Raw genomic sequence first — 20,475 nt, forward strand, 5'->3', positions numbered from 1 at the left:
AGTCTTCCTTGATCTCAATAGAGACCACTTTCCTGAGAGATAAGAGGGTCTACTATACAATTCAGATCTCTACCTTAAGTCATCTTCATTGGGTGGTGGACATCTGTGGTCTCTACCTATTTTAGCATCTTATGACAAGAGCATCCCAATATTCCTTCGAAGGATCACCCTTCCCTGATTCTCATGCCATAGAAGGTGGTAGTGCTGATCCTAGCTCCTGGCTCCAGGAGTGGTTATGTGGGCCTGTTCTGGCCATATGAAACACCCCACCGTGCTGGTCACAGTGATAGCTTCAGGAATGGCTATGTGATCCAGTATGAGCTAGTCAAAGACACTGAGCATCAGCCCCTGGCACTTTGGCTGGTATCGTCAAAAAAGAAATGAGCTCTTTTTACTCTGGGATTGCTCAGCTGGTAGAATGTAAGTCTAGAAGTCCCAGGGGTCACCAGAAAGAGAAGAAAGCTAGATAGATAAAGAGGAGCCTAGAGGAAAGGTGATACAGTGAACACTCATAACGTCATTTGAGCCCTGGATCCATCCATGTGTAAAGTCAGATCTGCCCCTTGGGCTTTTCAGTTATGTCGGCCAACAAATGTCTCTTTTAAACAAGTTAGTTTGAATTGAGTTGCTGTCATCACTTTAGACTAAAAGAATACAATCAGAAAAAAAAATACATCGGCATCTCCTATCTGTGTCTGTGAGGTCTATGGCGGGGGGGGGGGGGGGTGCCCACTTGCACCACCTGTTCCATGATCTTTGGTACTGTCCATGGTACCACCCATATCCAGGTTTCATACTCATCTACAAGCCACAGTGGTCTCTGAATGTCAGCTTAGAATTTGTAAAACTGGATTTTGCAGCAACATGCCAAGTCTACATGTGACCTGATTAACAGAGACCCATGACATTCCCCTCAGCTTGACCACATGCCCCAAAACAGGCAGCTGGGGCAACTAGGGAAGTGATAACATCTTCATGTGTTCTAGCAAAGGAGTGGGCCACCCTCAGGTGCCAAGGGCCAACAGGTTGTGCAGCTAGGGGACACTCCAGTCATATTCATTGTCACAGAGTAGCATTTTGATAGTCTACTGCATTCTTTTGTTCAATGTAATAATCCTTCATTTCTGTTTCAAAAGGAGGCTGGAGCAGTTGTTTACATTTTCAGAAATCCACCAATGGCAAAATCATCACACATTCCAGGGATGGTGATCCATAAATAAGACTCTAAGCTTGGAAGGATCTTTGTCTCCCCTCCATCCAACATCTCCAGCCATGGTCCTCAGAGAGGGCAAGTCTAACATAATTCCTCATCCTCTTTATATAAGGATTGTCCAATTAACTGTAGAGCTAAATGAAAGAGGGAAAAAGACTTTTACCACATGAAGGTAGTTTCAATGAAGTTATAAAACCACACATCCTCTGTTGTGTGATTTTTTTAGTTTTCATTTGATTATCAATTTCAAAAACTCTGTCTCAATCAAGGTTCTTGACTATGAGCAAACCCCCTCCCAAAACAAACAAACAAACAAAAAAAACCCCACAAAAAAACAAAAACAAAAAACCCAACTCTGACCATTTCAACCTAGAAGGAATTGTTTAAAAGGTACTGGGAGTTCACAGAATCTCCAAGGAGGCTAGACAACCAGATGTGGAGGCAAGGCAGCCAGGAATAATGCTGAACTGCAATGCAGAGCTAGTCCAGTGACGATGTCACAGATGCCACCACAGACGTCTTGTTCCATGAGGCCTAATGGTGGACTCTGGGTGCTGTTGCTGAAAACTAGTTCCCCTCATGCCTCTGGAAACTAGATGTGGCTGATTACTATGGCCACTCTCAATTCTACAGTCTCTGCCTTTCTTGGTCACTACTTTCTGATTCACGGTGTTGTATGAGTGTGACAAGTGTCAAAGCCTAGGTTATGTGTCTGCCCTTGCTGCAGGAAGACTGTGAAAGTATGTCATTTTCTCTCTGTAGAGTAGGAGCTGGACTCTGTTCCTACACACAAATGAAAGAGATTCAGATGCTGAATTCCTTAAAAGAGTGACAAATGTCCCCTAAAAAATATGACTAGTTGAAGAAGAATGGGAGAATGTGTAGTTAGGAGAGATAGCTTTGAGAGTTAGCTGAAGTCTCAGCACCTGAAATTTAATCTTTGTATTTTATGACCTGAATGGCAAAGGTCCTGGATGCCAGACCCCAAGCCAGGTCCCTACTAGATTGGAAACCTAGCCCTGGATCTCAACCCAACTGACAGGAAACTCTACTTCCTCTCCTGGTCCCTCCCCTGGAACTGGATTTTCTTCCAATAAACTTGCAGTCCCACATTTAATCTACTCAGCAATCCTGAGCGGCCAGTTCTATTCTAGTCAAGACCCATCCCTCACAAGAGTTAGGTTCTAATGTCAGCACATAAGGTGAAAATCATGTAGAGCCAACGATTACCCACAATCCCCCTTTCTTTAGTTAAGCACCTGCTGGAGTCACTGGCTTGAATTAGGAGGTCATGCCACAGGGTGGATAACGTGTTCCTTTTAACACCAGAGTTCTGTTTGGCACAGGACACTCCCACTATGGCGGTCAAATGGAATCGGGGGCTTCATAGGTGCCATCTCTTGCACACGTGGTGACACAGTTTCATTGAGGGCAAGCATGGCCAGAATGAGCACACGATTTACAGTTTAAATTCTTATTTTTCTCTCTCTTCCTATTTCTTCACTGAGCTCACTCATGTGCCAGGTGAAACCACTCCTTTTCCTGACCTTCATTCTTCCACTATCAGGAATAACTATGGAGAGTAGGGATTCTATGTACTCAGGATGATTGTCCTTCTCCGCTAGCTTCATATCATGACTTCAAGGACTAAAAAAAAAAACAAAACAAAAAAAACAACAAAGCCCCTGGACTCTGCAGGCTTCTGGCAAGATACACACTTTCCATCCCTTCATTCCACCAGTGCCCACAGCCTCCCCTCCACCATCTGCCTTGAGCCCACCAGGGTTCATCTCTTTATACCTTTTTGGTCCTATGTCTTTCAATTGCACCGCGATGCCCAGGACATTCAGGTCACTCTAACCCTCCAGAGCCCGATCCCATGCTCTCCACAGAATGACAGGCACCCTGCTCACCACGTGGCACACACCAGCCCCCACCCTGCTCGACTTTTCTCTACAGCACTTATCGCAACCTGACACACCGTATCTCTGGGATTTATGGATCTGTCTCCGACCACTACGACAGAAGCTCTACAAAGGGAGGCGGTTTTGCCTGTTTCCTTCCCTGCTGCATCCTCACCATCTAGAAGAGTGTCCAGCACATAGTAGGCTTTTAATAAATGTATGTCAAATAAATGAATGACATGGAGTTTCATGGCTCTTCACGATCTTTTCGATAGACTCTCGCCCATGCCAAGTGCCCTTTGGAAGCCCCGTGCCCCTGCCAGCCTCTCTTGCATAACCAGCCAGCCCAAGCCTGCACTGCCTATGCCATTTGCTTCCATGTGGCATCAGGAGAATTGTACACACTGGACTCACTGACCAATAGCAGCCTCAGGCTCAGTAGTCTGCCGTGCGTGAAATATAAAACGGTATGACTCACACAGCCATGATCATACACTTGCTCCTCCAAAAACGGGCAAATGCCAAGTCCTGAACTTAATCCTGTCTTTCAGGGCAAGCATTTCAGAGATTCATTTCTAAATTGTAGTTACATAGCAAAAAAAAAAAAAAAAAGTGTTTCATAATAATAGGATCCATCATATCCCGCCAGCCGAGATTCTCTGCTTGCTCCCCCAGATTGGGGGTCCAAAGACAAGGAAGTGCCAGGCCCCCACTGGTGAGCCTCCCCTTCTTAAAGCGAATGGTCTCACATCTGAGGCTCTGAACCATCACTGGTGGTGGAGTCCATAGAGATCTTCCCATCACCATCGAGAGCTGCCCAAACTTTGCCAGGGCAGTGGGCGATGCTGCCTGGCAGAACACATGCCCAAGTCAGGGCTGGAGGATTCCTCCCCCACCATGGATTCTAATTTTAAAAGCAGTTAAAGAAAGAGGCAGGGAGGGAAGGAGCTGAGGGAGCCTCAAGGATGGAAAGGGTAGCAGTGCTCACTTACCGGTAAATGATGCCCTTGCTCTGTAAGAAGAACAGACCGATGGCAATTTCTGCAGCGTAAAATCTGAAATTAGAAAAAAAAAAAAAAGCGATGGAGAGATTCAAGGACATCGTATGCCTGGCAAACCCTCAGAATTCCATACGATATTGAACCAGGCGTAGGGCATTAACATCTCACCATGGATGGTCAGCCACACGTCTCCTAAAACGACGTCTGGGAGTGTAGATGTGTGGACAGAGTTTAGAGAGCCGGGAGGCTGCCTTAAGGACAAATCAGAGGTTCAGCACTTGCTCAGCGGGGAGGAGGCCCTGGGAGAGGACGGACTGGATGGAGAACGACAATTTCTGTCTACGACAAATCGAGTATCTGAATACTAACAGCTAAACTGTTGAAGGCTTACTGTCTACATGCCACCATTTCAGGTTATTATCTGATTAAATTCTAATAACAGTTCTGTGAAGTGGGCCCTACTTTTACCTCCCTCTTCCTGACATGAGGAAACAGAGGCTTAGTGACAGAAAATAACTTGATTAAGTGATATCACTAATGAATGGCATGACATCTGTCTAAAGCGTGAGCTCTTTTTTTTTTTTTTTTAAAGTTTATTTATTTATTTTGAGAGTGAGGTGGGGAGAAGCAGAGAGAGAGGGAAAGAGAGTCCCAAGTAGGCTCCAGGCTGGCAGAGCAGATTCCAATGTGGGGCTCAGTCCCACGAGCCCGTGAGATCATGACCTGAACCTGAAACCAAGAGTCAGACTAAGCCATCCAGGTACCCCTAAAGTAAGCACTTAGCAAAGGCTGAGAATAAAAGAGATTTTGAGAGAACCAGAAAGTCCAGTTATACCACAGGGTTAGGCAGGGCTTTAGGGAACTATGTTAAGCGTTCTGACAATTTGTTTTCTGTGATAACGAGCATAGGGTCCGTGCTCAGTTAGGCATTAGAAGCAAAAGAACAGCCAACCCCCTGGTTCTATGGGAATTATGACTAGATCTAGAAGCTCAAGAATGCAAACCCTACCAGAATACAGTGCTCACAACCTCAGCAGGTGGGAAGAGAGGGGGCAGAGCTGAACTGAACAGGAGCCAGCAAGCCTTGGGAGTGACCAGATAGAGCCCTAGATTGAGCCCTCAGGGGCTTTCCAAAAGGACAATAAGATTTTAGCAAACCCCTCAGGAGAGGCTAACTCTGGTCATCCCACAACTTGCTGTCCCTGTTCACCAACAGCAGGGGAGGAACACGATGAGATCTGTGTTCTCAAAAGAAAATTCTGGCTGCCTTGGAACTGACAGGGACAGAATGGACTCAGCAGGGGAAACACAGTTCCAAAAACCTGAATCAGTCTCCCCACCCAGGAGCCACAGGGCACAGCTACAATGCAACTTGATTCCTCATCCCCTGGGAATAAGGGTATCTGAGTGTGTGTGTGTGTGTGTGTGTGTGTGTGTGTGTGTGTGAGAGAGAGAGAGAGAGAGAGAGAGAGAGAGAGGGAGAGAGGGAGAGAGAGAGGTGTAGGACAAAAATCTGGGTCAGAATGTGGATCTGTCTCACACCAGCTCTGTGATCTTGAGCAAGTTTCTACAAACTCTGGGCCCAGGCACATACTAAGCTCTCAACAAATACTGACAAATGAATAAACAAAACCTACAAGGATAGCCCCCGAGGCATCTAGGGGGCCTTTCCCTTAGGAGTCTGGGGCAAAACATCAGCGATAAAGAAAGAACTGTGGTTCTCAAGCTTTAGGTTCTTAGCTGGTATCAGGAAAACAAAAAAGAAAAGGATCCCATATCAAGCAGAATACCTTTTTCCCCTGGCCATACATTTATCATGAAGCGGTTCAAGATGTTAACAATCCCTATTCAGCTAAAAATCCAAGGGAACAAACATGCAAGGATCCCACAGGAAAAGAAGAACAGCACAAGTTTGTACTTACACAGCATGAGGCTCCTTAAACCGGCCAACTTGTTGGATGTGGTACATGAGGTCACCCCCGTTCACGTACTCCATCACAAAGTACAGGCGGTCCTGGGACAGGAGAGCAAACGGCAACATCAATATCCTGTGTTTCTCAGGTTCCAGATGGAGAGCAGCGGAGAGCTGGGATTTATGATCAAAACCCCCAGGACTCTGTGACAAGCCCCTATTTGCCAGGCCCATTATTTCCCAAATGCAGTATTTGTGCCACTGGAAGAATGCAACTGGGCCAAGGTGGCACATGATTTTTTTTTAAATTAATAACTGCAAAGTTCTATTTGTTTGTACCGGAAAATGTAATTAGCAGATTAATATTGTGACTTAATGGATATTATTATTTAGGATAAAAGCTAATTGTAACGAAGAGTGGAAAATAAATCCATGGATCATATTACAGATAACAGGTAACTGTGGTAACCAGCCTCCAGGATGGCCCCCTGTGATTTCACCCCCTGGTCCTCACGTCCTTGTGTAGCTTCTTCCCACAAGGAATAGGACTGACTTGCATAACTGGTAGAGCAGTGTAAAAAATGGGGGCACCTGGGTGACTCAGTAGGTTGTGTTCGACTCTTGATTTTGGTTCAAGTCATGGACTCACGGCTCGTGAGATTAAGCCCTGCATCAGGCTCTGTGCTGACAGCATGAAGCTTGCTTGGGATTCTCTCTCTCTCTCTCTCTCTCTCTCTCTCTCTTTCTCTCTCAAAATAATTAAATAAATATTAAAAAAAAGAATATTGTAAAAATTACAGCGTGTGACTAACATGACTAGGTCACAAAAGATACTGTAGCTTCCATTTTGCTCTCTCTTGGATCATTTGTTTGGGGAAGTTGGCCACCACATCATGGGAATGCTCAAGCAACATATGGGAAGGTACATTTGGCCAAGAACCAAGGCTGCCAATGGCCAGCACCAACTCCCCAGACAAGGGAAGGAACCACCTTGGGAATAAACTCTCCAGCCCCAGTCAAGCCTTCTGATGACTGCAATCCCAGCTGACCACTTGCCTACAACTTTTCATGTGAGACCCCAAAACTAGAACCACCCAAGTTAGCCACTCGTGAGTTCCGGCCCCAGAAACGGCGAGATAATAAATGTTTATTGTGGTTTTAAGCCATTAAGTATTGAGGTATTGTAATAGATAACTAACTAACATGTGACTACGGAGGGAATCTGAGTGGCCTTGGAGGGCCTATCCAGAAGGAGTGCAGGACTGTGAGACAAGGAGCCCACAGAGAACTAAGCTCACATACGTGAAGTGCTCTAACACGATGGTGGCCTCATCACAAATGTTTCAGCCACCATCAACAAAATCTTATGGCTCACAGAAGATTATTTTATACATAACAGTCATAGATGCCTTTGTCCAATGTGTACTGTCTAATAACTGGAATGATAACTATTATAAAATAAAGCTGCCAGGGCACCTGGGTGGCTCAGTCGGTTGAGCGTCTGACTCTGGCTCAGGTCATGATCTCAGGGTGTAAGAGTTCGAGCCCTGCGTCGGGCTCTGTGCTGACAGCTCAGAGCCTGGAGCCTGCTTTGAGTTCTGTGTCTCCCTGCTCTCTCTGCTCCTCCCCCACTCGCACACACTCTCTCTCAAAAATGAATAAACATTAAAAAAATTAAAAAAAAATAAAGCTGCCATCTTGTGAGCATTTATTATGTGACTTAGCCAACTGTCTTTACATATTTTGTCTCATTTATCTCTCTAAACAATCCAACAGGACAGTATTACCATGCTTCCCCTTTTAAAGATGTTAAAGTTCAAGCCCAGAAAGGGTAAGTAACTTGCTGATTGTCGGTGATTCAGCTGTTCAGTGGCAGAGCCGGGATTTGAACCCCAGGCAGGTTGGTTCCAAACCTTATCAGGCTGCTACCCGTGTAAGACTCTGACTAGACATTGTATGGATGTGTGCGTGTGTCCTCCCTTCTAAGAGCTTCCAGTCCAGGAGGGGCGAGAAAGGACCTAGAGATCCAGCCACACAGCAAGACAGAAGCTGACAGGTCACAGGGCAAAAGTACAGGTTGATCAATTATTTTTGCAAAGTCAAGGGACTTTCTCACACTACTTCACCCCCTCAACATCTTTACTGAGAGGCAGAGAGGGAGGCAGAGTTATCACTTCTGTCTCTCAGTGTCCAAGGCGTATGAGGCTTGCAAAAAAAGGTCATCCACAAGGTAGTGGCAGAGTGGAGATAGTCAGAACCGCCGACACCCAGCCCCTGGTTCTTTGGGGGTTTTTTTTGATAGAAAACAAGCCTTAAAAATAGCATCTGTCTTTGCTGCACGTTGAAGGGAACCAAAACACTTGCTTTTAAAAATTATTTTTAAAACTAGCAGATGGCATTGGCCACAGAGAGAAAAGTAAGTAAAGGAGAGATTTCACTTGCTTGCTTGCAGCTTTGGAAGAACTCAGCTTGCCCCCCAAACTCATTAGTTAGAATCCCAACATCAGGGAGAGCTCTGCTTGTAGCTAATGCCGTGTTTTGTGGTTTGCTTCTGCCATGAACCGTATGCGGGAAAATCCTGAGATCCATCATCTTTGAACTGTACTGAGTCTGCCTTGGGCACACCAGTGCTTCATATAGGAAACAGTGTGGCTGGCGTCCTGCCTTCCCTGTTTTCTGAACGAACACTTAATGATGCCCGCCCTAGGCCAGGCATTATTTTACTACCAGGGAGGCTGCTATGAATAATCCATGGTGCCTGATGTTAAGGATTCCCCAGATGCGTGAGGAGACCAGGTAAATTTCTAAACGGCACTGTTTCCCAAAATGTGGAGGGAGATAATTTTAGGTGGGCTACGGATGCATAAGGCTTTTCCTTCATAGTTTTGTGTTTATTTTAATGTGTATTTTGGAAAACAGAACTAGCCCTTGAAGCCCCTGATTCTGTGGCTATTATTGCTGAGGGGGACAGCGGAGCGCATAGAGTTACAAAGGACGAAGGAGTGAGGCAAGGCTGGTACCAGATTATGATAAATTGCATAAGGCCATCAACTTCAAACTTTGGTTGTCTCCCACACGAGCTCCAAGGTTTTACCACATTTACCCGCCTCATCCGCTAAAATTTACTTATTTTAAAGATATTTCCATTCAAATTTACTTCACTTTTTTTACTTAGACACATTATTTAACAATTTTACAACTTCATACCAAAGTCATAGGTGGAAATTCATTGTCTCTGTAAAAAAACAAAAATGCATATCTGGAGTCTATCAACTCTATGCTATATCTGGTCTGGCTTTTGCTCTATCGGTCCCTCAACGGACTTATTTTTAAAGCGAATGCAATTCGTCCATGTACCACCAAGTTCATCTGGCACTCCAAGGTAAGGCACATCCAAATTTGAAAAACACTGCCAGGGGCAACCTCGAGCCAATCTTGAGCAGGGAGGTGAATTTTAGAACGGTTCCTTGAGCATTTATTTTTGCAAGTCATGTATTAGGTGTTAAAGGGGTAAACAATGATGAATAGCATATGGGCCTTGCCCTCAGAGAATTCAGAGTCTTGTGAAAACAGATATGCAACCAACTCGAGCCAGAATCTAAAATAAAACGTGATAAGAGGAATTGCGTGACAGGCACGAAGAGGGAGCTCCGGGGGCGTCAGCTAACTAAGTGGTCCTCACCCACTGCCTCTGATTCTTACATAATTATCCCCCCCACCAACATAATGCCCTGAGATCTGACTTTGCTCCCCACTCTTCCAATAAAATCGTTTCAAGGCCTCGAAAGATCTTTCTTCTGGTCACATGCAGGGTTCTCCATTAGGACCTCTTCGCTGTACTCTACTCGTGAAAATCAGAAAGGTGTTGGGCATTGAGTCTCCCCGAATTGTTCAAGTTTCCAGCGAGGGCTTGTCACAGCTTAAGACTTCAGCCCTCATCTCTCTGGGCTGATGAGTCTTGACTTATATTTCCATCCCCTGTCTTTCTCCTGAGCTCCAGTTCGCTCCAGCTGGCTACAGGACGTTTCTACGTGGGTGTTCCACTGTCGACTCCAATTAAAAGCGCAGAAAGGCAAGCTCTCCCTTCCCTCTTCAATCTAGACAGCCTGCTCAACTTTCAAAGCGTTTCCCCCAAAACTGTCATTGTTATTGTTGTTATTCTTCATTAACACGCTGCCCTTGTCCCCCGAGCATGAAACGACTTCAGGTAATTTTAAATTTCCCTTCCCCTTTCTCGCTTGTGTTCAGTCACTGAGGAAATCAAACTAAATGTCTGTCTGTCACACCGCATCATGCAAAATGGTTGGATAGAATGTCTCACATCTGGAGCAGGAGTGTAAGGGTAGTTTGATTTAAAACAATGACTGCAAGGCATGTGCCGAATTTATCGGGGTGGGGGAGGGCAGGCATGGCAGAGAATTCAAAGAAATCGTCATTCTTTCCCCAAGGCGGCTGAAAGCGGGATGTGATGTGACGCCCACGTGACTGCTGGGAGGGGACACCTGACACTTTTAAGAAGATGCCACAGACAGAGAGGATCCAGAATGTGGGCAACTCCAAGAGCATGCGCCATGCTTTCAAGTGAGTTTCAGTAAGCATTTGCCTATTGAATGATCCTTAATAGTTTGCGAAGCTGGCCAGTGAATCTATCCTGTCCGTAAGCCGTTCCTTTTATTGCTCAGATGCAAGTATTCATCTCGAGAAGCTGTGCAGTGCCATGGTTGAGAGCCGTACCTGTAGCATGCACTACTAGTCCTGGGTTCAAGTCTCAATTACACCGCTTGCACACTCTGAGGGCTTGCATCCGGTACTAAACCCTCCCTGCCTTCCTAAAGGGGTAATGATAGCTTCTCCTTCAGAGGGTTTTGCAGAGATATAGAGATGATGCATATCATATCCTTGCAGATTCAGTGCCTCCCTCAAGTAGTCATGGACATGTGTCACACACAACTTTTTCCCCTCTGTATTCTATAGCCTTAGAATCTTTCTCAGAATCAAGCAATGGATGCTCCTCTTTCTTTCCAGCTTTCCAAGCCTTGCCCTTCCACACAGAGAGCAAAGCTCTCAAGGGCTAGGACCATCTCTACTCTTCCTTGGATTTCTATAGACCTTTGATTACTGAATGAACATGCAAAGGCCACCATTAAGAAGGCAGAGAGAACCAGGGTGTGTCCCTTCCTACCCATACCCACTTTATATGCCTGGGCTGCGTTCCTGAGTCCTCTCCTGCACTCACGATCCTCAGATGCTTCAGTTGCCTAAAGCGCCAACACATGCAAAACTCTCACCAGCTTCCCCTCCTCGGGGGCACTCGATGCTGTGTTTATACCACCAGCGGTAGGTTACGCCTGGCTCCAACCCGTTAGTTTCCTTGCACTCAAAATGGCGACTCCCACTTGACAGGAGCACCAGTGATCCCTTCCCTGTAGATCCAACCCCTTCTTAAAGGTTCCTACTGAGTTGGTAGTGGCCAACTACCAGTGGACTGGGCCAGGAATAAAACTTCTGACCTATGCTGAACCAATCAGATTCTGTTTCCCAAGAGTACGAATTAGAACCAATCAGATTCTCTTTCCCATGAGTGTGAATCAGGGAATTCGGCAGATAGGCAACCTGCAAGGAGTTAGAGAGGCTATGCTGTTACCATGATCAGGGAGAAACAAAGAAAACAAGGATAAAGAAACAGACATCTATTCTAGAAAGCTTTGAAGTTCTGGTTCTTCATGAGGCTCAGGTACATCTTTGCCTTTGGGTTGTTTCCTTCCAATAAGATTCTGTCTCTCTCTCTCTCTCTCTTTTTTTAATGCAATAGTTTGGAGGAGGAGGTTTTCTGTTTCTGGCAACCCAACTATTGCCTACTGAGACTCTGCCAGAGTTCCTACAGCAACACCCTTCTATCAAACCATACCCCTGGGCACTCATGCCAACTCTGAGCCGATCCTGAGTTACCAGGACCCCTTGGACGTTCTCGGTGCTCAAAGGACATGACCTCAGGGGCCAGGTCTACAAGAAGAACCATCCTCACCCCTCTCCCTGTCCCCGCGTGCATTCTGGGGCGATGCCCATCCCAGCATGCCTTGCAACTGAGTTCTTGCTGGACCACGACAGCAAATTTGGGGAGGAAGTAACTTCTGTCCTTCAATGACTCATAAAATCTAATTCTATTTAAAAAAAAAAAAAAGAAGTGCATATGTTCAATTGAAAAGAAAACATTTAAAATAGATGTTTTGCTAAGGAGACTTAACTGCCTGTGCCCACTGGCAGTTGGGAAATTGCATGAATGTGCCAGGCTGACAATTGTCCCTGAGAAAAACTGTAAAAGGACCGGAGGAAACATAATCCTTTTGTGCCCATGCAGCAAGGCGCCCCTCAAACTCAGCTCCATTAGTGCAGGGAGCCTCCATTTATCATTTATTCTGCACACTGTATATCATCGTCTTAAATCCTCACTTATTACGCTCACTTGAAAGATGATGAAACCAATATTCAGAGCTGTTAAGTGACTTTCTAGAGGTCACACAGCCAATAACCACACACACAGACTTATGTGGCTGAGGAGCTCATGCTTATCCCTCTGTGCTTCTAGAACAATTTGCCTAAACCCCAGTTCATCTAATGAGCAATTTTAAAAATTCAACTTCTTTCTGATGGCTTTTACATCTCCTTGGGTATTAACTTTGGCCATCTTGTGGCACATTCAACACTTTCAAATTGTTTTATTATAGACATTTCTGAAATAATATAAATTCAAAACAAAGATAATTATCCACGGACCCCTCCCTAAATCAAATCAAGGTTTTCATTTGTCTGTGTCTTTTTCGGATTCTTTTCCGTGTGCGTATGCAGTTTTAACACGTTTAGAACAATCTCTTAAATAAAATTTAATACCTTTCATTCTCGGTTAACGTTGTGCCATGCATATTTTTCAGAGATTTTTTTAATCCATTTTTTTTGAGAATATACTTCTGATGTAACTTTGCTTTTCCAAATAAGTTTTTTAAATTTAAATTTGCATCATTCTAAGAATGACAAAAGTTGTTTTGCATATTGGTGGGTGTCTTTTTCCCTTTTATCTATTTTGGCCACCTTCGGATTTTTTTTTTTTAATTCTATTAAGGATCGTTCGTTTTCAAAATTCTAAGTCACTAGCGAGAAAAACACATCAAATTTGCAGCACGTTAGACTGGATTTGTCATTTTTTCAAAGTAGCTGATTCATAAAGGAATTCTGGGTCACAAAATACAAAATGACAATCCACTCGGGTTACACTGGCCTCCTCTCTGCTCCTCAAACACGCTGAGTATATTCCCGCCTAGGGCTCTTACACTCACTCTTCCTCCTTGTCTAGAACGCTTTGCCTCCAGATAACCACATGCCTCGTTCCCTCACTTGCTGTGGTCTCTGCTCAAACGTCACCCTTATCAGAAAGACTTTTCTTTGATCATCCTATCAAAAATAGCATCCCTCCGACCCAATCCCTCCATCTCTTCCCCCATAATGTTCTGTCGCACTGTTGTTGGTTATCTGTCTCCCCCCTTGGACATAAATTCCCCAGGAACAGGGGACTTTATCTCTTTTTTTTTTTTTTTAAACTTTTTTAAATGTTTTTATTTACTTTTGAGACAGAGAGAGACAGAGCATGAGCAGGGGAGGGGCAGAGAGAGAGGGAGACACAGAATCTGAAGCAGGCTCCAGGCTCTGAGCAGTCAGCACAGAGCCGGACATGGGGCTCGAACTCACGGACAGTGAGATCGTGACCTGAGCCGAAGTCAGACGCTCAACCGACTGAGCCACCCAGGCGCCCTGGGACTTTATCTCTTTTGTCCACTGATGGAGCCCTCACAAGGATGCAGCTGGGTCCCGACACATTTATTTCAACAAATAAATATTTGCTGACAGGATCAATCAGCATTAGTAGCCTCTGTATACTGCAGGCATGGTCTGACTTCTAGGGAGGCTGGCTTCAGAGATACTGCCTGCTGCAGCCCAGCCTGCCTCCCCTCCTCCGCAGCACCAATCAGGGGGTCAGGGGCGATGCAATTCTAGAAGGTGAGTGTGAGCCAGATGACCGCCTCTATGGGCCTTCCCCAAAAAGGGGGTGTCGCCTTCCTGCTCACCTGAGACAAGCAACCGATGATGGTTTGCCTCATATATATGCAGTGCTCCCTACATTTGAAAATCTCTCCCACCATAAAACCTTTCCAATCATTGCAGTATCCTTGTAGGGTGAGCAGGTGACTCTTCCATAGTGGAAGGAACCCCTGAAGGGGCTTTAGGAAACCTGGCTGTCTAACCAGACATTTCACCTCTCTGAGGGTTGGTTTCCACCGAAATGTGGACAGCACTTGCTTATAGTGTTCTGGTGAAAACTGGATGGAATCATGAGAGCAAAAGTGACTTAGAAACTAGACAAAGGAACCGGGGTCAGGATAGCAAGGTTGGGGGTCTGGACTCTTGCAGAACAAATCCCAGTGTCACCATTAACCTACTGTGTGAGACTGCACGAGTTACTTAACATCTCTGAATCTCAGCATCTTCCTGGAGAAAGCAGGGACAGTACCTGAATCTCAGCATCCTCCTGGAGAAAGCAGGGACAGTACCGGTGTCTACCAGGAGAGGCGCACAGAACATACACTGCGAGCACCTGCAGAGTGCGGAGCGCACAGCCGGCCCACGCTGACGTGCTCACAACGCCAGCTGCTGGGTTTTGTTGTTTGTAACATCACGGTTAAGGCCATGTGGGCTGCAACTCAACATAATGTGCTAGCAAAAGCCTGGCTCTGCATTCAGTGGGCCTGGGAGCCCGTGCTGTGTCTGGGGAAAACTACCCCCAATATCCTACGTCCTCAAACCTTTCTCCTGCGAAGTGGGATGACAGGTAACCCCTTCCGTAGCATGGATTTTTTGGTGAAGTGAAACCAAGTGTTTGGAAGACCACACGTGGGAGATGCTCGGATGGAAAGTCAGGTCCATTCCCAAGACGGAAACATGGGGGAGCACCACGAGCCTTCACTGAGCAGGGGAGAGGTGAGCCAGCAAAGGGTTGGGGCTCGGGCCCCTGCCAGAGCCTACGGACAGGATGGCTGCTGGTGGCTCTGCCCCAGGGGCATCACATGGCCTAGAAATCCAGGCAGCCATGCTCAGCACCCTCAAAAGACTGAACATTGGGGGCGCCTGGGTGGCTCAGTCAGTTAAGCGTCCAACTTTGGCTCAGTCATGATCTCACGGTTCATGATTTCACGTCCATGTGCTCTGTGCAGACAGCTCAGAGCCTGAGCCTGCTTCGGATTCTGTGTCTCCCTCTCTCTCTGCCCCTCCCCCGCTCATGCTCTGTCTCTCTCTCTCTCTCTCTGTCTCTCAAAAATGAACATTAACAAAAAAATTTTTTAAAAAGACCTAACAGTGTCACAGTTAAGTGTAAAACCCTGTGGAGGCAGGCTGCCTGGGTTCAAATATTGGCCCTGAAATGTACTTGCTGTGTGGCCTCAGTCCCCTCGTCTTAGAGGGGTGATGACAGGACCCATCCAAAGGTTGTCATGTGGTTTAACAGTGTCAGCCTTTGCCTCACGTGAGTAGGCATTATTATGTCTTTGAAGTGAATTTAATTTACGTAAACTCAAAGTATATGTGCTTAAAAAAACTATCTGCCACGAAGGCAGTGAGGGCATCTCCTCAAGCCAAGCACAACTATAACATTTATGGTTACATTTTCCCCAAACGATGCGGCCCTTAGAGACAGCGTAGCTACTTTGATCCGCACCAACAAGATGGCAGTCTGTTCCACCCTCAGCCTTGCTGGATTAGGAGACCGCGAGGTGGCCGCCAACATGGGCCTCCATCCCCACACAAGACTCGAACCCACGGAACTGTGTTCTCAGCGCCGTCTCTCTTCCCTGACATGTGACACCCCTTGAGGGGACGCAGGGCACCGCATGATTTCCAGGTAAACCCCAGCCTTACCGTCTCATGCCAGAAAACATACTGAAATACGAGTGAGGCAGTGCAGTATGAAAAGAATTGCCTCAAATCCACTCTACTATCATTTTGAAAGCAGTACCTTACTAATAGAGATACTGTACGTTAATAAATTAATGTTTGTCACACATGACTAATACCTCCAATCTCAATACATTCAACCGAAATTGAAAATGGCCCTCTAAGTTGGTCCAACCTCTTGCTTGAGAACAGGATCTCTTCTTGGTCTATTCACCAGACTGAGACCCTTCTTGATCTACTGATGTCAGTGGGTAAACCTGGGGACCCACGATGGGAAAAGGAGAAGAGGCAGCGGGGAGGAGTTTAGAGGTTTAAGAATCTAGTCTGGTCCTGTCTCTGCTACCTCTTGAGTGCCTGAAGGACCTAATTCCCTAAAACTCAGGCTTTGGAACTCTCTTCACCACTGTGCCAAGGCTGTGAACTGTTGCTCGTGTAATATTTTTCTTTACATCAACTCTCTTCTTTTACGAAACGTTTTATTTTAGAAGCAAGTGCTGACTAGTCACCTTTGGAGCATAATCATCAACCAATTTGTGACAAACTGTCCAGTAACAAGAAAGAATCAAGTGTTTATTCAGCATTTCCTATACGAGCTGTGCCATGGGGAACCAGGCAAGTAAGGAGGGGCAGCCTGCCTTCAAAGAGGCATTCCTACCAGTAAATGAAAAAGGAATGACAGAATTAGGGTACCGCCATTAACGGGCCTAGGGGCTGAGTGAGCATCAGTGACGGCCAACATCACAGAAAGAGAGACACGGGGTGTTCTGTGCCTTTGAACGAAAGAGCACGCCTTCTACGTTCTTACCAAAGGGATCGGACCTGATTCTGCCCGAGTCTCTAGGCCCGGCTACCGATTTGCAGGAGACACATCAGACAGGAAAACTGTGCAAGAGGCCCACACCTGTGCAATCCACAAATCCAGACTGTGAAAACGCTCTGGGTCAAACAGCCCAGGATCTTCAGCAGATGAAGGAACGGATAAAAGGAAGGGATGGAGGGGAGAAATCACTGTATTAAAAGGCTTAAAAGACACAGCCAGTGTCTAAAAATGGGAAAGACTAAACTACCGTATTAAGAGACGATAAGACTCAAGTGATAAAACTATAAAGACGCACAAGGAAGTCAAGCCACCGCTTGCCGGGAGATCGAGATTAGAACACGAATAACCTTCCAGAGTGGCGGCCAGAGTTCTGTTTCCCAACCGGGGTGGTGGTTTGAGGAACTTAACCTTATAAGAACTCATTACTAAAACATCTATTTTGTGTGTGTGTGTGTTTTTAAATATTTGTCTTATAATACCTCGTAAGCAAAACAGTGACTTAGAAACGGGTGTTTGCCAAAGCTTAGAAACGGAAGCCTGGTACTCTTCTGTTAAAAAGAGGATACAGGTGTGCTGACACCAAACAGAAACATTCCCCTTGAGGCATTCAGGAGAACTTAAAGCTAATTAAAAGGGGAATGTAACTTTAAATCTATGCACCAGCCAAAGTCACCCTTTGTACCCAGGGCCACTTTGCGCTGGGGTATATGCACCCTACTTTGGCAAATACGGTAAGTGACAGAGCCGGGATCTGAACCCAGGTCCTTCTGACCCCAAAATGTATCAAGAGACTTCTTCGAACAGGGAAGGAGCCGAGGTCCAGTTCCGTCCCTTTCACACAGGTCTGTTCTAAGCCCGGTGTGCGGTTACACTGAGAAAACCCACCCCAAACCCAGTTTTAGATCTTTCTGGGCTGGGAGTGTTGAATCTAACTTAGCAGAGCACAGGACTTGGTGATTTTGGAGAAGACAGGAAGTCTCAAGCTTTAAATTACATGCAATATACGATAGCATCCCGTCTTACATAGGAGGTGGGCTCTAAAATTAGCATGCATAGTAAGAGCTGCACAGAATTGAAATAATCTCAAAGAATCCCTTAAAGCATCTTGAAGTCACTGGGCCACTGGCCCGTTAGAAGCTCCAAAGGCAAGGATTAATTTTGTACCTTTTCGCATTTGGGCTCTGGCCACCCCCTCCTTAGGCATGGAGGCCAGGGTCTAATTCGAACGGGGAAAGGTGACAGATGACTTAAAGGGATGGCCCCTGCTCTCGCAGATAGACATGGAATCACAGTTAACAGCGAATAGGGCACAAGTGTCCCCTTCTTTTCTTGGGAGCCACGGTTTTGTGCTCACTAGTCCCTGCCTAGGACACTGTGCCCCCTGCTCCATTAGTCTCCCACAGGCTGTGTTTTCAGGCAACCCCTCCCTCAAGGAGGTCCCTGCAACTGGCAGAATATACTGGAGCATTTATCTGGAGGGTCTGGAGGGCTGACTATAACCGTCTAAACCCACATCCTGTGGCCCTTCCCAACTCACTCCCATCGCTAAGCTCTGCTAGAACATCTTATATTGTGAGAGCAAAAGTCCTCAGCTCCTGTCCTCAAGTCACCTCTTGCTGTCTGAGAAAGACCCTGCTCTGTTGGTTATTAAACCAATTGCCTGAGTTCTTTTATCCTCATTGAAACAGCATCTGCCTAGGGGAGAGCTTCTCAGTGGCAACCTCAGAAATTTTCAGCAGCATCCCCTGGGCACAGCAGCCTCCCATCTCCAGAATGGAAAGGGTCCAGGTGCTTCTTTGAAGTGAGCACTGCTGGGATGGCTTTGGTCAAAGCCTGGAGAAGCCCTAGAGGTGGAATGGCCAGGCCCCCGGACAAGTTACCATGGTCTGGAAGCAGGAATGGAGCTGGGTCAGGAACGGCGGCTTCCCGGGCAGGGCCAGCACCCGCTTCTCCACCATCGTGCATTCCACATCGTCATCTTGGATCACGACGTCCTTCTTCAGGATCTTCACGGCATAGAGCTCGTCTGTGCCTTTCCGCTCTGAGAGCATGACCTGGGAAAGAGAATAAGCCTGTCAGGGTGGTCGGAAGGGCCCAGAAAGCCGCGGCAGCCGATGCTCATTCAGACCCACTCCAAGCTCTGCCCAGATGCCCTCTGTGGACACTGAAACAATGGATAAAGTTTTCTCCAGACCTCGCATTTTGAATGGCTAAACCCAATCAGTAGGGAGGGTTCCAACAACAACAAGCAAGTATCGATCCTTTTGGGATTTGTATCAATGCCCAGCCAACAGGGCTAGGATGTAAACCTCATGAGGGAAAGGATCTTTGCTGGTTTTGTTTACTGCTGTCACCCAAGAGCCTGGTATAGTGCCTGGTACATGGTAGAGTTTCAATAAATATTTGTTGAATGAGAGAATGGGCGAATTCCTGATAAAACTGAATTTGGAGCACCTGTCTCCTTATTCACTCGATTATTTAATATTCAAGAAAAGCCTGCTAAGCGCTGGGAATACAGCAATAAAGAAGCAGACACGTTCTCTGCCCCTGCCGTCCAGAGGAAGAAAGGCTTCTGATATTAATTACAGGGATGATTAGTGTAATATTTTAACACCCTCTCCTGTTGTCCCGGGGCTTCCTTCCATGCAGCTGTGGTCACCAATCCAGCATGTTAATTCAGGGTGGCTCAGGACACATCATTACTTTCACTGGTTGTGATTATGCTAGATGCCACAGTGGCCAGAGGGTACCATTTTCAAGAAGCCTCTTAGAAGCAGCACAGGGCAGTACCACTACCCTGCAGGAGACCTGATCGGCCCTGGGGCTTCTGGGAAGGCTTCCTGGAGGAAGAAGCAATCAGGCTGCAATAAGCATTCACTGCATGCACTGTGTCGTGTCACCACTACATTTTTGAGTACTTACCAAAGTGCCACACAAGTAGTGGTTTTCATTTGTTATTTCTCATTACTTTGCAGAACCCCATTTTACAGGAAAGCCAGGCTCATGGAGGGGAAGATGCCCTCACACAGCAAATTCAGTTAGGGACAGGGCCAGGGTTTGAACTCAGGTCTAACTGACTCTAAAGTCTCTGCCTTTAAACACTTGACTTCCTCAGAGCTCCAGAAGAATCCTCAAGGTGCTTAGGTGGTTGGGTAAATAAAATGCTCACACCTGACTCAGTTGGGGGACCAGAGAATGCAATAGAGCCTTAAGGCCAGAGGGAGGGAGGCCTAGAAAGCTCTTTGAGGCAGGAGGGCAGCTTGGCATACTTCGTTCAGCTCTTATCTTAATGGTAAATTAGAGTCTAACTGCATGGAAGCTTCCAGGCTGAGCCCACTGGCTCCCAGAGGCCCCATTTCCTGCTCTCACCATCTCCTTTCTCATCACAGCCAGGGGTGGCCATGGGCACTGTAGACCCAGGAATTTAGAGCACCTAGCAAGAAAGTTCCTGGTGCACACTGCCACTACCATAGGACTTTCTCAGCTTCTCCCCTCCAGCGCCACTAGAGAAATAAGGGCTGCCAAGCTGAGCAGGTCCTACCTGCTGGGCATCTACTCGATCCCCACGCAGACCCGCCAGTCCACATGGCAGGGTGGGGCTCAAAGCGCTGGGCCATGTGTCTTCAGTT

The 20,475-nt window shown here is 46.4% G+C and overlaps 1 protein-coding gene across 9 annotated transcripts in view; it reads right to left on the bottom strand.

Moving 5' to 3' along the window:
* PRKCB (protein kinase C beta) overlaps positions 1–20,475 on the bottom strand; it is a 331,318-nt gene that overhangs the window by 40,450 nt on the left and 270,393 nt on the right. For 8 of the 9 annotated variants that reach the window (XM_042922008.1, XM_042922012.1, XM_042922009.1 and 5 more), the window contains 3 exons: positions 18,727–18,900; positions 6,041–6,132; positions 4,110–4,172 (listed from right to left, as the gene is read on the bottom strand). In XM_042922008.1, the coding sequence (XP_042777942.1) occupies positions 4,110–4,172; positions 6,041–6,132; positions 18,727–18,900 (329 nt within the window). The other variant, XM_042922016.1, reaches the window with a different exon arrangement.

Source organism: Panthera leo, chromosome E3 (genome assembly GCF_018350215.1).
Source record: "Panthera leo isolate Ple1 chromosome E3, P.leo_Ple1_pat1.1, whole genome shotgun sequence".
NCBI lineage: Eukaryota > Metazoa > Chordata > Mammalia > Carnivora > Felidae > Panthera > Panthera leo.